This window comes from Sander lucioperca, chromosome 3, assembly GCF_008315115.2.
Source record: "Sander lucioperca isolate FBNREF2018 chromosome 3, SLUC_FBN_1.2, whole genome shotgun sequence".
In the NCBI taxonomy this organism is placed as follows: Eukaryota; Metazoa; Chordata; class Actinopteri; order Perciformes; family Percidae; genus Sander; species Sander lucioperca.
The window spans coordinates 42,066,989-42,084,570 of record NC_050175.1 but is presented as its reverse complement, the minus strand read 5'-3'; the positions used below and the strand labels follow the sequence as shown (position 1 = coordinate 42,084,570).

The 17,582-nt window shown below is 39.6% G+C and overlaps 1 protein-coding gene across 1 annotated transcript in view; it reads left to right on the top strand.

Moving 5' to 3' along the window:
• The window catches only part of trip4 (thyroid hormone receptor interactor 4), an 89,150-nt gene that overhangs the window by 3,161 nt on the left and 68,407 nt on the right, over positions 1–17,582 (top strand). The window contains exons 5-11 of the mRNA XM_031290044.2: positions 30–108; positions 213–318; positions 447–662; positions 767–896; positions 2,189–2,382; positions 2,560–2,684; positions 2,857–2,948. Of these exons, the coding sequence (XP_031145904.1) occupies positions 30–108; positions 213–318; positions 447–662; positions 767–896; positions 2,189–2,382; positions 2,560–2,684; positions 2,857–2,948 (942 nt within the window). The remainder of the gene's footprint in view (positions 1–29; positions 109–212; positions 319–446; positions 663–766; positions 897–2,188; positions 2,383–2,559; positions 2,685–2,856; positions 2,949–17,582) is intronic.

Below are 17,582 nucleotides of genomic sequence, written 5' to 3'. Positions count from 1 at the left end.
TCTTTACTCACATGTTTTCTCTGATTCAGGTCTGCACAAGAGAGGAGCAGGAGATCCTGCAACGAGACTCCAACAAAAGCCAGAAACTCAGAAAGAAGCTTATGGGAGGTGCGAGTCAAAACTAGTCCGAATTTTGAAATACTAAAATCTATGAAATAATGACGTGGATCAATGCTATGAATATGTTTTTATTTTTTTTATTTTGGTGACAGACGGTGGAGAAAGAGATTATCTCCCACACCAAGAGGCACAGATGAAGGCCGGCTTGGAGAAGGCTGTCCAGCACAAAGACAAACTGCTGGAATATGACAAGAATAGGTATCATAAAACACACTTGGTGTGCAGTGTCAACACTTTAACCGGACATTTTTGACTACTGCAGAAGATAATCCTGAAACGTATTGACAACACTACCTTTTTTTATATGCTGTCCCTTTAATCTCCAGTGTCAGGAGAACGCAGGTTCTGGATGATGAGTCGGATTACTTTGCCACTGAATCCAATCAGTGGTTGTCACCCAGTGAGCGAGAAAAGCTGAGGAAAAAGGAGGAGGAGCTGAGAGAACTTCGCCATGCCTCTCGCAAGGACCGAAAGATCACGTTGGACTTTGCTGGCAGACAAGTGGTTGATGAGGGAAACAACCTTAATGAGTACTACAACAAGTAAGTAACCATCTGACAACACTTGAAACCAGGCTGCAAGGGCAGATTTGTGTGTGTGTAGTCATGCTAAACCCCTTCTCTTTTTTGAAATGTTTGCAAATTAGGTTGGATGAGACTCTCATGGCTATGAACAGCGACTCTACGTCAAAATCGGCAATGTACTCTGAAAGGCAAGGTGGAAGGCAGACCCTCGGAGAGCTGGTCAACCCCAACATAATGCAGTCTGCACCAGAGGTAGGTCATTTCTTTATACTGGGAGGAACAATGGTGTCACCCTCTGGTACATTTTCAAAACTGCATATACTTCTTCTTTAGACTACTCCTTTGTATCTAGGGCTGAAACGATTCCTCGAGTAACTCGAATAATACGATTACTAAAAAACCTCGATGCAAAATGATTTGCCTCGAAGCTTCGTTTAATCAGTGTTACCAACGTTGTATCGCTCACGGTGTTTCCGCACAGATGATTATTACTGTCGCACACCGGGCTGACGCTGCTGGCGACACATGCCATGAAGACAAAATGAAGAAAGAGAGCGTAAATAGTGAGGGGCTAAGAGAAGAGACAGGCTGGAGAAAATGACAGAAAGTGTCCAAAGTTTGGAATCAGTTCAAACGTAATTAAAACGAAAACTCTGTGCAGTGTGTCTACTGCAAAATGGAACTAGCTTACCACAATAATAGCACGACGTCAATGCTTCAGCATCTCAACTGAAAACATTGAGTCTAACTTAATCATCCATTCCACGAAGCGGACCCGACAAAAGTAAATCACAGAGGACGCTGAAACTACACCAAACACAACAACTACCAAAAACAAAGACAAGAAAATACAAGTGGTGATTACAATTTGATCTAAAGAGCTGACTTGTTGACTATCCCTTCGGAAAAACTGACCGTTGCGCACCATTTTCTCTCACTGTCTCTCTTCACGGAGAAACAGCTGATCAACGATCTACTAGCATAAGTGTAACAGAGCTGTGTGACATTGTAATCAAATATATAAATGAAAATAGGGTGAGTATAACTAATATTTACATATAGGCCTATATACAGATCAGTCTCAGGTTGAAACTTAAGGTCATGTTTATGTATGTTTAATGTATGCCTTAGTTTGAGGTTGTTATTGCATTTCAGAAAATGCACTTAATATGTTTAGTTTTTTGAGAGATGATATTGTAAGCAATGTAGGCAATAAAAATGTTGCTTTTTCCAAAAATTAAACCAAACTATTGTATAGTATTGCTCTTCAATTAACAAAAGTATTTCTTATCCGATTAATCGATGGAATAATCGGTAGAATACTCGATTTCTAAAATAATCGATAGCTGCAGCCCTATTTGTATCATTATTACATTTAATTGGAACATCAGTAAAATGGGTTGAAATCGACAGCTGTTTCTCCCACATGTATCCTGAGTTTGCATTGTACTTTGATTCCATCATGAAAGTTGTGCACATAGTATTCACACTGAATCTTCTAATGAAACTGATGATTCGTTGATGACAACGAATGCACTTTCCAGTGGGTGGATGTTGGAGGCAGTGGAAGCCACAAGAGGAATCTAAAGCAGGGAAAGAGCTCGGCAGAGGACAAGGGAGGAGAAGAACGTTGCAAGTTGCGGCTCCAAGACAAAGACCTTCAGGAGATGTCTGACGGGGGCTGGTGCCTTAGCATGCACCAACCGTGGGCCACACTGCTGGTCAAAGGCATCAAGAGGTAAGGAGCAAACAAAATCCCAAATTAGCTTTGAAGATAAACCAATTGCAGTACTAACCTAAAAATCCACAGTTTAAAACTCATTTGACAACTTGTTTTCCATCAGGCCAATGAAAGCAGAGATAACATTGCTGTGTGTGTGTGTGTGTGTGTGTGTGTGTGTGTGTGTGTGTGTAGGGTTGAGGGGCGAACGTGGTACACATCCCATCGGGGTCGTCTTTGGATTGCTGCTGCAGCCAAGCAGCCGACTCCTCAGGAGATTGCTGAGGTTGAAGCCATCTACCGCCATGTCTACAAGAAAGGTACACACACTGTACACAGCAAATCAGGTTATAAGAATATGAATGCTGGAAGTGATGAGCTTCTAGATGTCTTGCATACAGCACTTCAATTGGAGTGCACACATCTTGGAAACCACTGCCACAAAGTTTGAGCATGTTATTGGATCTTTGATTCCCCTTGTTTTCTGTGCAGAGCCCAGGTTCCCCAAAGACTACCCCACTGGCTGTCTGTTGGGCTGCGTCAACGTGACCGACTGCCTGTCTCAGGAGCAGTTCAGAGAACAGGTCAGTGAAACATTTCACCATACCTTGCCCCCGCTCTCTCCTCCTAAATAGCTACAGACACAGAAATGGCACATCCTAAGGAAATCTCATTGTGGGACTGGCTCTAGTGGCTGTAATTCTGCACCAAGGCTGAATTTCAGGAAAGAGACTTCAGATACAGTATTAGGGGACCACTAAGGTCTATATTAAAAGCATCCAAAGAGCACCATGTCATGGGACCTTTAATTTGAATTGCCGAAGAAATCTGAGATCTGGGTGGTAGTTCAGTTCTGAAACCAGGCTATCTCTCATATAATCCTAAGTAGGCATAAGGGGAAGTGATGGACAGAAAGATAAGTGTAAAATGATGCCACACAAACCGCTGTGATGCTTTGCGAAGTTACTTTTGTTACATGTGACGTGGAGGATTTTATTTTTCTCAAGTTGGGTGTCAGTGTTGGTTGATTTGTGCTCCAAGTACAGGTAGTTGCAAAAAGACAGGCAAACATGTGTGATTCACTTTTGGCTGGCTTGGAGGACAGTTTGACGCTGTTTTTGTTGTTATTATGTGTTGACTGCTAGAACTCTTAGAATTCCCATTGTCCTCCTCCTCTTGGCTTTTCCACTCCCTATGCCCTTGGAGGCTATGCTAAATACCAAATTCTGTCTCATCATGTAATAGTATTGGCATAGTGCATTGTGATGTTATAGACATCCAGAAGCTTATCTCATCCAAGACCACACAGTATGGGACAAAAACACACAGTCAAACAATGTTTTAACAACTTAATTGTCCTCCAGACAGGAACACACTTGTGAGTTTAAATCATTGTGAATTACTGATTTATGGTTGCATAGAGACAATCTGGACAGTTTTATGTGTTAGAAGGATGGCCATAATTCCCTTCCTGAGATACTATATATATAATATTTGACTGAGTTGACCATGCGTTTTGTGCCTTGTGTGTAAAGATTGCTGCAATATCCCCTCTTACCAGCAGAGGTCAGACTGCACCTTTTCACCAGAATCTCTCTGCCAGTTTACAGTATTTCACACTAGAGGTTGTATGTACCACAGGAAAAACCACTGAAACACAAATACAAGCCCTCGTACTACCTCCCACAAAAATGGTTTATATATATATATATATATATATCCAATGTTTATACATTGGCATCATAAACATTGGCATCAGTCTATTGTGTTTATGCAGCATACATTTATAGCAAAAAAGGCGTATTTTGTCTTACATCTACAGAAGACATGATGAGCAAACAGCACCCTCTCATTACTAATAAAACAGTGGGGCGTACTGCTGCTTTTTATGCTTTTCATTTTATGTCTTCCATGAAATCCACCCTTAACCAGTGTGTTACGAGGACTCTGAAAATGTGATATAGCAAATCATGGAGGTGCTCCATTGCCTTTTTGGACTTATACACTGCCTTTACACCCAAATTGATTGAATGAAAAGTATAAACTGAAAAATACACCCCACTCCCCATTAAGTCATTATGTGATTACAGAGTCACTGTTATATTTGCTGTCAATGGAACACATTTGAACTTAATTACATTGCCGTCCTCGCCTTGCCTGTTTTGCCTCTGGCTTCGGGAGAGACTTCTCCGTTTGAGGTCCACAGGTCTCATCCTTTTACAGTATAGTACAATACATTATATGTTTGTCAAAATAGCACCAATTCATTAACTGATTATTCATTTAGTCGATCGCCAGAAAATGAATTGCCAACTATTAATGATGATCAATTAATGGTTTAAATAATTTAAGCAAAAGTGAATAAAATCTCTAAACAATTACACACCCTCATTTGATAAGGCTACTTCTATTTTTTATGTTGGGTATAAACATCTACATGCCTTATTCTATAGTTGTCCTATCACACAAAACACACACACACACACATACACACAAACCTTTAATTGATACATAGACAATACATTTCATTTAACCATCATGTTTTGAAATTGCACATCTTCTGTTCAAAAAAAAAAAAAAAAAACAGCCATGGAACAAGCAATGATCCCCTTTGAGGATGTACTTATGTTTCTGTGCATCTCTGCACTCATTTTATATGTGTGCTTCCGGCATAAAGACAGTTGTCTTATTTGTCTGTGTTTGGGTAAAAGAAAAAGCTTTAAAATGTGTGCTGCTACATGGTTTGCATTCTGACTGCTGGGACCTGTAAATCTAAGGGCTTACCCCTTTTGTACTCTGTCCTTATTCTCTCTTCCACCACTCATTCCACCCAGGGCTGTAAAATCATGTTTGCAGGCAGTGTGACTGCCCTTTCATCCTGTGAAAGTGTGTGTGTGTGTGTGTGTGTGTGTGTGTGTCCACTTGCACAGAGCAGCCATAAATAACACCCCCACCCAACACAAGGCCCCTCAGAAAAAAAAAGAAAGAGAGGCAGATGTAGAAAATAGTGAAGCAACCGGAGAAGAACAACAGTACCAAAGGCTTAATGATGGTGCTGAACAGTTGGTTAGTGTTATTCTAGTCACCATTTTGGAAAAAAAAGCAGAGACTATTAGCTGTTTAGCATTTTAAGCTTGCTTCATTTAATGTAAGCAGAAGAGTGCATGTTGTGTGAGTGCATAGTAGCACACAGCTGAGCTTCTGGGCAGGGTGAGTGGGTGAGGTGTAGGATTTACTGTCCTGGTCTGGCAGTTGTGGGTGGTTAAAAGGGGGTTGGTGAAGGACAGAGAGCCATTATTCTTCAGGCCCTTCTAAATCTGCCCCTAGTGATGTATGAAATATTTAGAGAAAGTGGAATGTGGATGGATCAGGAGAGCATGAGAGAAACACTTTTAACGCAATAAATGCAGCAAATGTTGTAAATATTTGAATATCACTGATCCAGTGCGATAGCAGTCATTCCCCTGTTGGGGTGCTGTTGTACAAAGCAGCACCAAAAACCTGATACCCTGCTGAAAGACAGTGTAGAAAGACCACCCCCAGGCTGAGCAGGATTTCCATCTGCTTGACTTGGACCAATTCTGTCCCTCATTAGAAACGGACTGGTGTATTGATCCATTCTTCCCATAATCTCGCACTCCTCCCAACTCCCCAACCCCCTGTACTGCTGATAATTGGCCGGCCATTATGATCCGTGCTCTGTCTCTCCAACCCTACCCCCCATTGCTCACTCAGCAATGAGTGGAGATGTATGCCTGACCTGCCGACTGCAGAAGGCAGAGGGGGTGGGGAAAAGATAGGTATGTTACAGATTGAAAACTGGAATGTGTTTGCTGGAAGAGGCAGAGTGAGATAATTAAAAAGGGTGAGCAGAGAGCTCCATCCAAGCTAAGCAGATTTATGGGTGGTGGATATGCAGCAGATGGTTTACTTCGCACATACAAATGACACTCTACTGCCCAATATTTTAAAATTGTGCATAAAATTGAGCAAAACAACACTTATCTAGACATGCACAGAATTATTATTAGTTATCCAAATGGTTCACAGTCCAGGCAAAGGTACATCACACCCCATACAGAGCTCAAATCATCTTACTCCTCCTGTGGTGAAAAGATTGATTGGATCAATCCACACCCTTAATAAGGGTCTGATTTATTTCTCTGTTGCAAAGACCATATCACCAGCTGAGGAGCTACCTGTCTTTGTGAATACAAGCCAGAGAGGTCTAGTGTTTTGGACAAGCAGAGAAAAACCACTGACTGTTCAGTGCTTTATTGATTCATTCACCATGAGGGCAAGAAAACCAAGGCTTTGTGTGTGTAAGTGTGTGTATTTGATCTATACATATATTATCTAATGAAATGACCCTATGAGTTTCCTCTGGAAGTTTCAATATTCATAGTTTTTTTTAAAGTAATGCATCCTAATTTTTCACAGATAAGCATGTCTTCAGGGGTCTCATTTATAAATATGGCGTACGCACAAAACAGGGCTGAAAATGTGCGTACGCCACTTCCCACGCAAAGGTTGTGATTTGTAAAAAACAAACTTGACAGCAGAATGTGCGGTCCTCCACGCAAACTCTGACCCATGCGTACGCACATTTTGGAGACAATGGGATTTGGCGACGCAGATGGTGAGGTGGTGAACTGATGTCAGACTGCAGAAAGTACATGTGGGAATAATGATTACTCATAATATGTTCAAGTATTGATGCCTCACGCACATTTTTTCACTCCATATCATCCACGTTATCATGAAGATTAAATCCAGCAGTACTATTTGCGCTTGTACAGAGTTAGAATTGTTCCATCAACACCTTGTAAAATCCAAATTAAATCTTTAATAAAAATTTGTTCTTAATGTTTAATCGGCACTGTCTCACCGCCACATTGTCCACTATGGAGCGCAGGAGGAGGAGATGGCCCGACTCTATTTAATACAGGATAGCATCAAATACCCTAGCATTAGATAACGGCAGAACACAGTGTAAATAACTAAATATCTGTCTTTAATACTGTACATATATCATCAAATGCCAAAGTCTGGAAATACAGCCGTTAAGCTCTCGCGCAGTCGTTAAACTTAATGCCCTCGTTATCGGTCCGAACTAATTTCGTGACAAAACCTGCATGAAGACAAATGTGTTTTCCTATTACACTTTCGTCTTCAAATTGTATCTCGGGGTGGGGAATACCACTAGTTGATGCTGTGATTTTGGCAAGGTGTTAACAATCGCAAATTGTTGTAAACATACAATTCTGCGGTGACCCCTGTGCGTAATGCTGCATGATGGCACTGCTGGCACTGCAGGAGGACTACGCCAAAGGAAGAAACGGGAGAGAAAGAGGCTTCAGGGACCATGACTGGCTAATATGCCGATTTAGATTCCCTAAAGCTGTGCTCTTGGATCTATGTACTGAATTGGGTCCAGTAAAGAGGGCAACGTGCCGGAACCGTGCCATCCTGGCCCAAATACAGGTCCTCGCCACTATGGGGGCCACCGGCTGTTTCCAGAGGGAAATGGCAGACAGCTAAATGTTTTTTTTTTTTTTAAATATGTATATAATCTTCACCTTTTATCACTAAGGCTTGTTTGAATATTATACTGTATATAGTTCTGTTAAATCTAGGTCTAGTAGATCGAAGCTGTCCCCGAGTGCCGAAATGCCTGCCGTTTTGGATAGTATTATTAATATAGGTAGTCTATAGATCAGGTTTCCCTATACTGTGCGAGAACAGGCTGAAATTCTAATTTAATTTGCAGCAATTCCCGAGCGTCTGAGAAGTTTTTTGCTTTTTCCCAGCCAGTCGCCATGATTTGGCGTAACGAAAGAACAACTGCCAGGGTCATTAACATACTCATCAGCATTCATTAAGGTGCTTTGCATTGACTATTTATGGTTAAAAATGGGTAGACAAGGCAAGATAAAGGCTGATTCACATACGACACTTGTGGGTAATCTGTGATTTATAAAGGGAACATTGCTTACAGGTGTGCGTACGCACACTTTTATAAATCTGAATGTTTTTTGGCATATGCCATTTTTGGCTTTTGGGCGTATGTACACTTTTATTAATAAGACCTCTGGTCTGTTGAAGACTGATATAGCAGGTCTCCTGGTACTTCTGTATATCAGATAAACACATATTGACATGGCTTGTATTATATGGTTTATAGCCGAGGTCCCTTACTGGTAGATTCAGGTTTCACATTTCCTTGATCAGTAACTTCCGATCCACTCATAGGCTATATTAACACCAATTCAGTTTTATTTCACAAAATGAGAAATGTGCATAAGGCCCTTTTCACTGAAGACATTCAGAGATTTCTCAGTAGAAGTACAGGTGTAAATAATGAAATTAACAATGGCTAAATTTCATTTAGCTATATCAGATTTAGGGTCCTGGTATTGTGCATGCTGGTTCACTGTCACACAGTCATGGCTTACTGTGTCACTTGGGTAGAGCAGTTAATGTTTGTGTAACACCTGTGCTATTTCCTACATATATTTTGTGAGTCATTAAGGCTTAAAAAGCACTGACATTAACAGCACTGCACACTGCAATAGTGGTTAGAACTAATTCAGGCAAAACCTTTTTTAACAACACAAGTTAATAGGACTCATAACATCAGTGCAATAAAATAGTTTATTTGGTAAGAAGAAGAAAAAGAAGAAAATTACTTCATTACAAAATAAAAATAAAATTTGGACTAGATAATATTTCTCATGCAGGATGTCCCTACACTCATTTTTGAAATACTTAAGATTCTTGCATGCATGGGATTCCGACACATGCAGTCTTGTTTACAATGAAGGCCAAATACTTTTATATTTTTTCTTCCTTTAGTGCCTTCTACAAGTTTGTCTGCATATATGTAACAGTATCATCTGCATACAGTATATGTATGTAACAGTATCTGCATAAAGTATCATCTCAATACAGTATATGTATCTAGCAGTATCATCTGCATACATTTTAGTGCGTGCATTAGAATATTCAATGGTAATTAACATCACTAATAGAACAGCTGAAGATAAATTTTGGCCTTTGGAGAGTTGAGTTCATATAAATCATAAGTCAGTGTTGCTCTGAATTTGCTGTTCCTATTATCCCAGTCTCTGTGTCATTGCACCAGTGCTCATAGGCCTACATATTACTTTTTAACATCCAGTAAATAAAACCCTCCTTTATTTTGTTCTTCGTTGTAGCTTCCATCTTCTAGATGAGTTTAGATTCCCTCTGACTTCTCGCTGTAGTAGACGTTGAATTCCCCCGACATGCTGTATTAACGTTTTACCGCTCAAAACCAAAATAAAAGAACGTAGTAATGTTCCCTCCAAGGTTATTATAGTTTTGCATTTTTCATTAGTTTTTATTTTTATTTCGTTTTGACTTTTTGTTTTCAAATTCAGTTTAGTTTTAATTCGTTTTTAAAGCGGGTTTGCTAGTTTAGTTTAGTTTTTATTTTTTGAAAATGCTTAGTTTTAGTTTAGTTTTTATTAGTTTTAGTATTAGTCTTTTTTGTAATATGGGTTATTTGTTGGGGGATTCAAAAAGGACAGAAAAAGTATTGTATAATAATAACTCAACAAAAACATCATACAATTTTAGAAATATGTATTCAACAATAACACCAGTACAAACAATGTACATATGATGATGAGCACAGATATGTAAACAGTCTACACAAGACGCCGCAGTAAGTGCAAAATGTGTAAGTGACGTGTTCCAGGAAAGAAAACCTAAATAGCCAACAGACTAAAGAAGACATACATGAACAGGTGTTTTGAACTTTGGTTCGAGTAAAGTGGCGAACTTTTTGAAGTCAATCAACTCACACAGTTGTGTAGACATCCCAGTATCAATCCACATATTAACCCATGCGTCCTCCCGCTTTTGGTGTTCCTGCGTATTTACTAACCAGCAGCTATCAGGTCGCCGATGAAAGCACGCCTGTAGTGTTCTCTGTCCTGCGTTTGTCTCTGTCATGCTGCCTGGCCCTGTATCCGTACATCCATGCCCGTAACGTCACTGGGGGTAGCTTCTATTTTGGGGAAAGGGGGCTTTGCGTTCTCCTTTACTTTGTTAAGGTAAGCTAGGTTAGCCTCCTTGTGCACGCTTCTCAAATGTAGGCTACTTTCAAATTCGTGGGATTTTTCCCTGTAATAAATTGTCCACATATTTTACCACCTTCCACTGCAAGGCACTTGCTTTTATCTGACACAGTCATAATCAAAAAGGACTCTGCCACTTTCTTCCGACTTTCGGTACCGCCATGATGCCAGGCGAGGGGCACGGACATGTTGTGTTCACCTTCACGTGGAATGCCGGAATTTCTGGGTTCCCAGTCGGAAACTATACACGTCTACGGGAAATGTCATGGTCGGAAAGATATAACGTTATTTGCTCTATGAAAGACATTGAAAAAGACGAAAACTAAGGACATTTACTCGATAATTTTATTTTATTTTAGTTAGCTTTGCAAACAGACATTACAGTTTTAGTTAGTTATCGTTTTTTTTGTAATGCCTCATTTTTATTTTTATTTCAGTTAATTTTTCCCACCTAGTTTTCGTTATTTCGTTAGTTTTCGTTAACGATTATAACCTTGGTTCCCTCAGCATTTTGTTTGCTAAACTTTGTGTAAAATGAGCATTGACTTTAAATCACAGTTTCAGGTAACAGTATCAGCAAACTGTTTTCACTTAGGTATCGTTACTTTTGACGTTCATTTCCCCCCCACCCACCCACCCCCACATAACAGAAACCATAGGCGTACAGCACACCACATATCTGTTAAAAGAAGTGCTGGTTTCTATGGAATTCCATTTGTGCAAGCTCTCCCTCTGACCTCCAGAGTGGAGCTCCTGTGCTTGTTAGGCCGACTGGAAGCTCGGACTGATGCCTGTGTTTCCTTGTGTGGTAATGTGATATTTATATGCTGAAAGCCTTCCTGCCAGCATGCCACGCACACACATACGCACAGGCACACACACACACACACACACACACACACACACACACACACACACACACACACAAGGATATATTGGATGCATTCCAAAGGACGGTAAGTCAGGCAATGCTATTTTTTCTTCCCCCTCTTTCTCTGTAACATTGCGTGAATGCAGCTGTGGTTGCTCCCCTCCCCCTCCCATCATTCCATCTTCATATTTTCCCCCTCTTTCTCTTGAACAGTATGTTTTACAGGTCAGGGCTATGAAAGGGTATGTGTTCGTGGAGAAGTCAGATTATGCTCAGTGAACAGACGTGCACACTTATATGCAACTATGCATCGTTCTCTCTTGCTTTCTCTCTGCTGTCTCTTTCTGCACAACCCTCAGTTACACACACCCACATTCCTCCCCTTCCTCCCTTTTCCTTGCTGGGCAGTTTGCCATGACAGAGAGGTCAGACATCATGTGATTCTGCAGTAGTGTGTAGAATGCATTCAGCCCAGAGTCCCCAGGCACTGGATGACAACCAACCAAACCTCAGTCACAGGTTTTCAACAGCATGAAAAATACATAGAACCATCTGCCAGACTTGAAATGGCCTGCTACACTGTTTTTTTTTACACTGAATTTCACTTCATGTCCGTAGATTACTTCATTGAATGTTACACAGTTTCTTGTGTTGGGGGAACTTTCATTAAAGCCCCCTCTATTATCTCTCCTTCATTTTGTTCTGATAATTTAACAGGACTTGTTCCTACTGCTGTATGCTGATCACAGGAACGTGGAACAAAGATAAAGGCAGCATGTGTAATTTCTGACAGCTTCCTTTGATGGTCTGAAAGACAGCAGTGTTGATGAAAATAAGTCAGAATCAAAGTGAGGTAACTGAATACCAAGCTATATAAAGTGTTAGACTCAATGCTAAACAGGTTCAAATTCATCTTTCTTTATTCTGTAAAAAATATATGATTGTTATTGCTCTTAAGTCCGACCTATTCAACGTGTGACTTATTTCTAAGCTGTAAAATGTTTTTTTTTCTCTTCTCAACTGGATTTTTCTTGCCATAGTCATTATGTAGTCATTACTCCTGTACAGTCCTTTAGAACTTACACAGGAAAGACTACAAAGTACTCATAATATTACAGTTCTGACTAATATTATTGACTGTTGCATAATAGGAATGACGAAATATCAAACCTACTAAGTTAACCAGTTGTTTTGTAATTTGTTTATTGAGTTTGATGATAAGACAATCTAATGTGAAAAAAGATATTCTTTTGTATTCTTACTAGGAAAACTTATGGTTTTTATTCAAGAGTCAGGGTAGCAATTACCAACTATTACATGTTATTTTGCTAAAATTGCTACTGGTAATAATGTACTTTGCAATACTCCTGAATTGGCTGAACTCTCTTAGCAAGCTGTATCGCTTCCCTGCTAACACATTTTAAGCAATGGTGAATATAGCATATATAGAAGAAATAAATTATACCTTCCAAATACTACTAAATATACAGAGGGAGCGTAGTAAAGAGAATGAAAAAAATAAAATTAAGTCAAAGGACTATAACCGGTACAGGCCAGACTTTAAAAGCCTGTGATTTTGTGGTTAAAGTATGTTTAGCTGTTGCTGTTTTTGAATAGGTATGTTTGCAATTCATTTATGTCCCAGCAGATGTGACTGGAACAGCCTTTTTGTCGTCTGCTTCTCAGTTTGTGCTCTCTTTGAAATAATGACCCCGACTGTGTTAAACAATGTTTGCATAAAACGGGAAAAACGAGACCTCCGTAGATTTTAATGTTGCGATCTGTTTAGTGCCTTGCCACAGGCAAACTCCAACCCCCCACAATAAGCCTTAATGAAGCATAGAATCAATATGTTTGACATTTATCTCCCATCTCCACATCTGGTGTTTGTTGTTGATGCCCCAAAATGGCTCCTCGTGAGGCGTGTGTCTGTGCCAGTTTTCTGTTTTGGATTAAGGAAATGTTTGAAGGTTGTGTGGCACAGTCAGTAAGTACTTTGCGCAAAGTCAGTGGGGGACCGTGTTTCCCTGCTATGGTGTTATCGAGATTTGGAAGAGCTCTTAATTTAATCATTATTCTTTACGCCTGTTTCCATCCAAATGTGAGGACAGGCATTACTTCACTTATTACGTCTAGCTGATTTTGAGTGTTCTTGTGTTCCAGCATTCCCCAGGCATGCCTAAGCAATTGCTTTATGTCACACATGCCTGTGTGTGTTCATATAAGAAGAGATCTTTATCCAGCCGAGCCCCGACCTAGCAGCACTATAACCACAAGTATCTCTCCTAGAGAGGGAGAACCAGAGAGACAGAGAGCGAGAGACTCTGCCACTGCAGGGTCAGAGATTACAAACTCAGTTGTACTCTGCTGGATGACATGTCTGCTCAGCAACTTCCTACTAGCGACATCAGAGGGGAGGAAAGTACGGAGAAAGAGGGGGAGGCGAGGGAGGCCGCCCATGCTTCCAGTGCCATTAATCTTTCTTTGTTCTGCAGCAAACTTAAAACAATTTACCTATCAAGCCAGTGAGTCTGACTTATTCCCAGGATATAATCACTAAAAAATGATAGGAAAATGAATAACAAAAACAACCGAATGTGAATGAATTTGAGATTAGTATGTTTAATCTTTATTTCTCTTTAATCTGTACTATTTGAATGTATATTTCCATATTTAATATTTTTTTGTACTCTACTTAATAGAGATAGTCTAATCATTCTTATTAGGGTGAATATTGATCACTGATATTTAATTCCATTTGTACGATCCCCTACCATTCACCATTTGTTTCCTTGTTTGAAACACCTTTACAGAATGCCCCCACATAACAGAATCTGTAACATCTTCGCCAAATGTCTGTTACACAGGTTATTGTCACTTATCTTAGAAAAAAATGATTACATCTGTCTAACCCTCAAACATGTAACTACTGTAACTTTTGGATGATCATAGAGCAGCTTGGGTCAGATAATATAAAAAAATATATATATTTACATAGAGAAGTTTTTCTGTATAAGTAAGTAGAAATGCATGAGACTGGCAACAAGTTTGTCCCATCATCTGTTTTGTCAACACATTAATGGGATCTTTTCAGAGGTAATGTTGTGTGCCAGCTAGGTGCTGCCAGCTGTTGTAGTGGGCATTTAGTGTTTGTTTTCTGAAGATTGCCAGTGCCTTTTATGAATGGTCTGACTAGGAAATCACTAACAAACATGGGCAAAAAAGTACCAGATTGAATCAAATTTTAAATGTAAATGGCATGTGGAGTGGAGTGTGATCGTTATTGTCAATGAGGCTCTGGTGATATGTGCTGAGGGAAGCAGAGAATTCACAGGCTGCCCCATACACCAGGTACCTGCTTGTGATCAAGCGGAATTAACATCAAATACGATGTGCTTTCCCTTTGTGTAGTGATGTCTCGCTGAGATGTCTGTACCTTCAACTCTTCTGGGCCAGCTTTCAACTTCAGAGCTGAAGGGTGTGAATGGTGAAATCGCAGAAAGACTATTCTGTATTCACAGACACACTATTGTATTACCTTAGAATGGATTATTTAAAAAGCGGCTCACTCTTTAATAAGAGTAAAATCCAAATGAAATGCACATGCAGTTCCCTTAAATGTCACAATGAAGCTCTCAAGCTTAATCAAGGATCATTTTGCTGCACTTACACACCATCAGTCACATGACATAACAAATAAAAATGATGTAGAATTATTCCACGTGGCTCCGTTCTAATAGGTAGACAAAATCACAGCTGAAAAAAAGACTGACATGCATTCATGTGTGATTTCCTGTATTAGATGCAACAATGGTTGAGATTGTGAGAGATTTGTTGGTATCTTCTGGTAAAAATCAGAATTAGAATCAGAAAAGGGGTTATTGCCACAGTAAGTTACATTTTGCCTTGGTGATTGGTGCATACATAAACATTTAACAAACATATTAAACATTAATATGAAATAAACAATAAAAACCGAAACAAATTATACAAAATAGCTGTTTTGCATAAAGAAAGGAGGCTGAATGGGTTGAGTGCAGAATATGCAAAAAATATATAGGATGTGTAAAGGACAGGTGTATAGACCAGGATGAAGGTTAATGCAAATGTGACCACAGGAAAAAAAAAAGTTGAGTGACATATTTTTTACAGATGAATTAACAGCTATAAATAAATTTTATTAGCAAACAGTTTCCGAATCAAGCAGCAACACATATCATAGTTCAGCTTTATCCACCTCATGAGGCTTATAATAGCGTTTTCTTGGCTGGAAAGATTTTAGCACAGTTAGTATGCTTTTGTGAATTCTCCATATGCTTTATAAGCATATATTTAAATTGAACATAATATGCTATTGAGTCATTGTAAAATATTGGCATCATTAAAATAGCTATTGAGAATCAATAAGGAATTTACAGTCTTACTCCCTTCGCTGCCAGCTTCCACTATTTCTTTCCTTTGCCATATTTAGTAAAATTTCTTGAAGCACATGCTCTTCTGCCATGGTCCACTGGGCAATTTGCCATCAAATGCTTTGGCAGGCTCTGTGTGGGAAGTAGAGTATTGATTGATTTACATGCAACATCATTTTCTCTCCCTTTCAAATTTCTGGTGGTCAGTGTAGCGAGAATAAGATTCAGCATAATTACTTTAATAATGCTGGCACTTCACATATCTTTAAACTGTTCGTTGCCTGTGCTGGGTGTTTAAAAAACATAGGCATGTTATCACCAATGAACTGTATCCTTGGTCATGCCGTGGAAGAATTTTTCCATTTAAATTAAAAGCTGGAGCGGTTTCATCAGTCACTTTGAGTCCAGACGTCACTGTAATAATATTAGAATTGCCAAAAAGTAACTGAGTCATCCTCTCCACTGAACTCAAGTTCAAATAGACAGTGTGATAAGCTATTTAAGCTTCAAAGGACAGCTGGATAAGACAATAGAATAATATTTAAGCACATATTATTTCTCTTTCATCTCTAGCAGATTGGTACTGAAACGTTTATGTAGAAAGGTATTGTGTTATGTAAGATTAAGAAGATCTAAGAAGTTGTTACACAGAAAGAACATCTTTTAATCTAGTTGCAACACAACCACAATCCAAGCATGGGCAAAAAGTATTTATACAATGAATTTTACTGGTCTTGCTAGAGAAAGAATGTTTGTTGGTGTTTTATGTATAAAGTGTAACCAGAATTGGTGGCCATTTCCAACGTGATATCATGACTTTGTGTAAACATACATGCCACTTTAAGCCAAGTGGTGTGTTATCTGTACGCATTTTGAGTTATCCGCATGTATGTCTACGCTGTATACAGCGGACGGCAGTCTGCAGCGTCACATCATGACTTCGCGTAAACATACACACCACTTTCTAAAGCCAAGTGGCATGTTATCTGTACGCATTTTGAGCGCCGTATACAGCGGACGGGTTGGGTTTAGGAAAAGAAGAACCGGTTGGGTTTAGTAAAAGAAGAAATCTACGGTTGGGTTTAGGAAACATGACACGCGGGTTGGGTTTGGGAAAAGAAGAACGGGGTTGGGTTTAGGAAAAGAACAAAGCGACGGTTGAGTTTAGGAAACGTGACACACGGGACATGAAGGAAACATCACACGCGGGACACGATCCCTGGTCTCCTAGGTGAAAGTCCTGTGTTTGACCCATCCACCACCGCGACCAACCTCCCTACATGGATTTCGCCCTTTCATACTACTCGCTACGGCGTAAATTCACACGCAATCGCAAGGTCATGTAAGTCAATGGAGGCCAAACGGCGTTGATAAACACGCTAAAAAGCAAGTATGCGTCTTGATAACATGCCAAAATGGCATACGAATTTGCGTGTCATACATACGCCACTTAATGAGATCAGTCTGCCATTTCTCATTCATATGTTGGCAGTCATAACTAGGGCTTGTCAAGCTTTGGATTTTTCCACATGTTAAAGCGGTGTGAATAAGGCTGTAGGTATTTTTTTTGTAAGGAATGGGTTAGATAGTTTGTTTATCCACTCTTAACATAAGCTGTCAGCTTCCTATCTTACTACCAGTAGTAACAGAGTGTTACTTCCAATGCCAAGGAAGACATCATTAAGGAACTACATTAGTTTGTGGGGTTACTCGTTGCGTGAAAAAAAAAAAAAAACCTGTTCACAACTATCACATGCAGTTCTGGATGAATGCAAGAACAATGTTGTTTCTTTATTTCTTCTACATGGATCA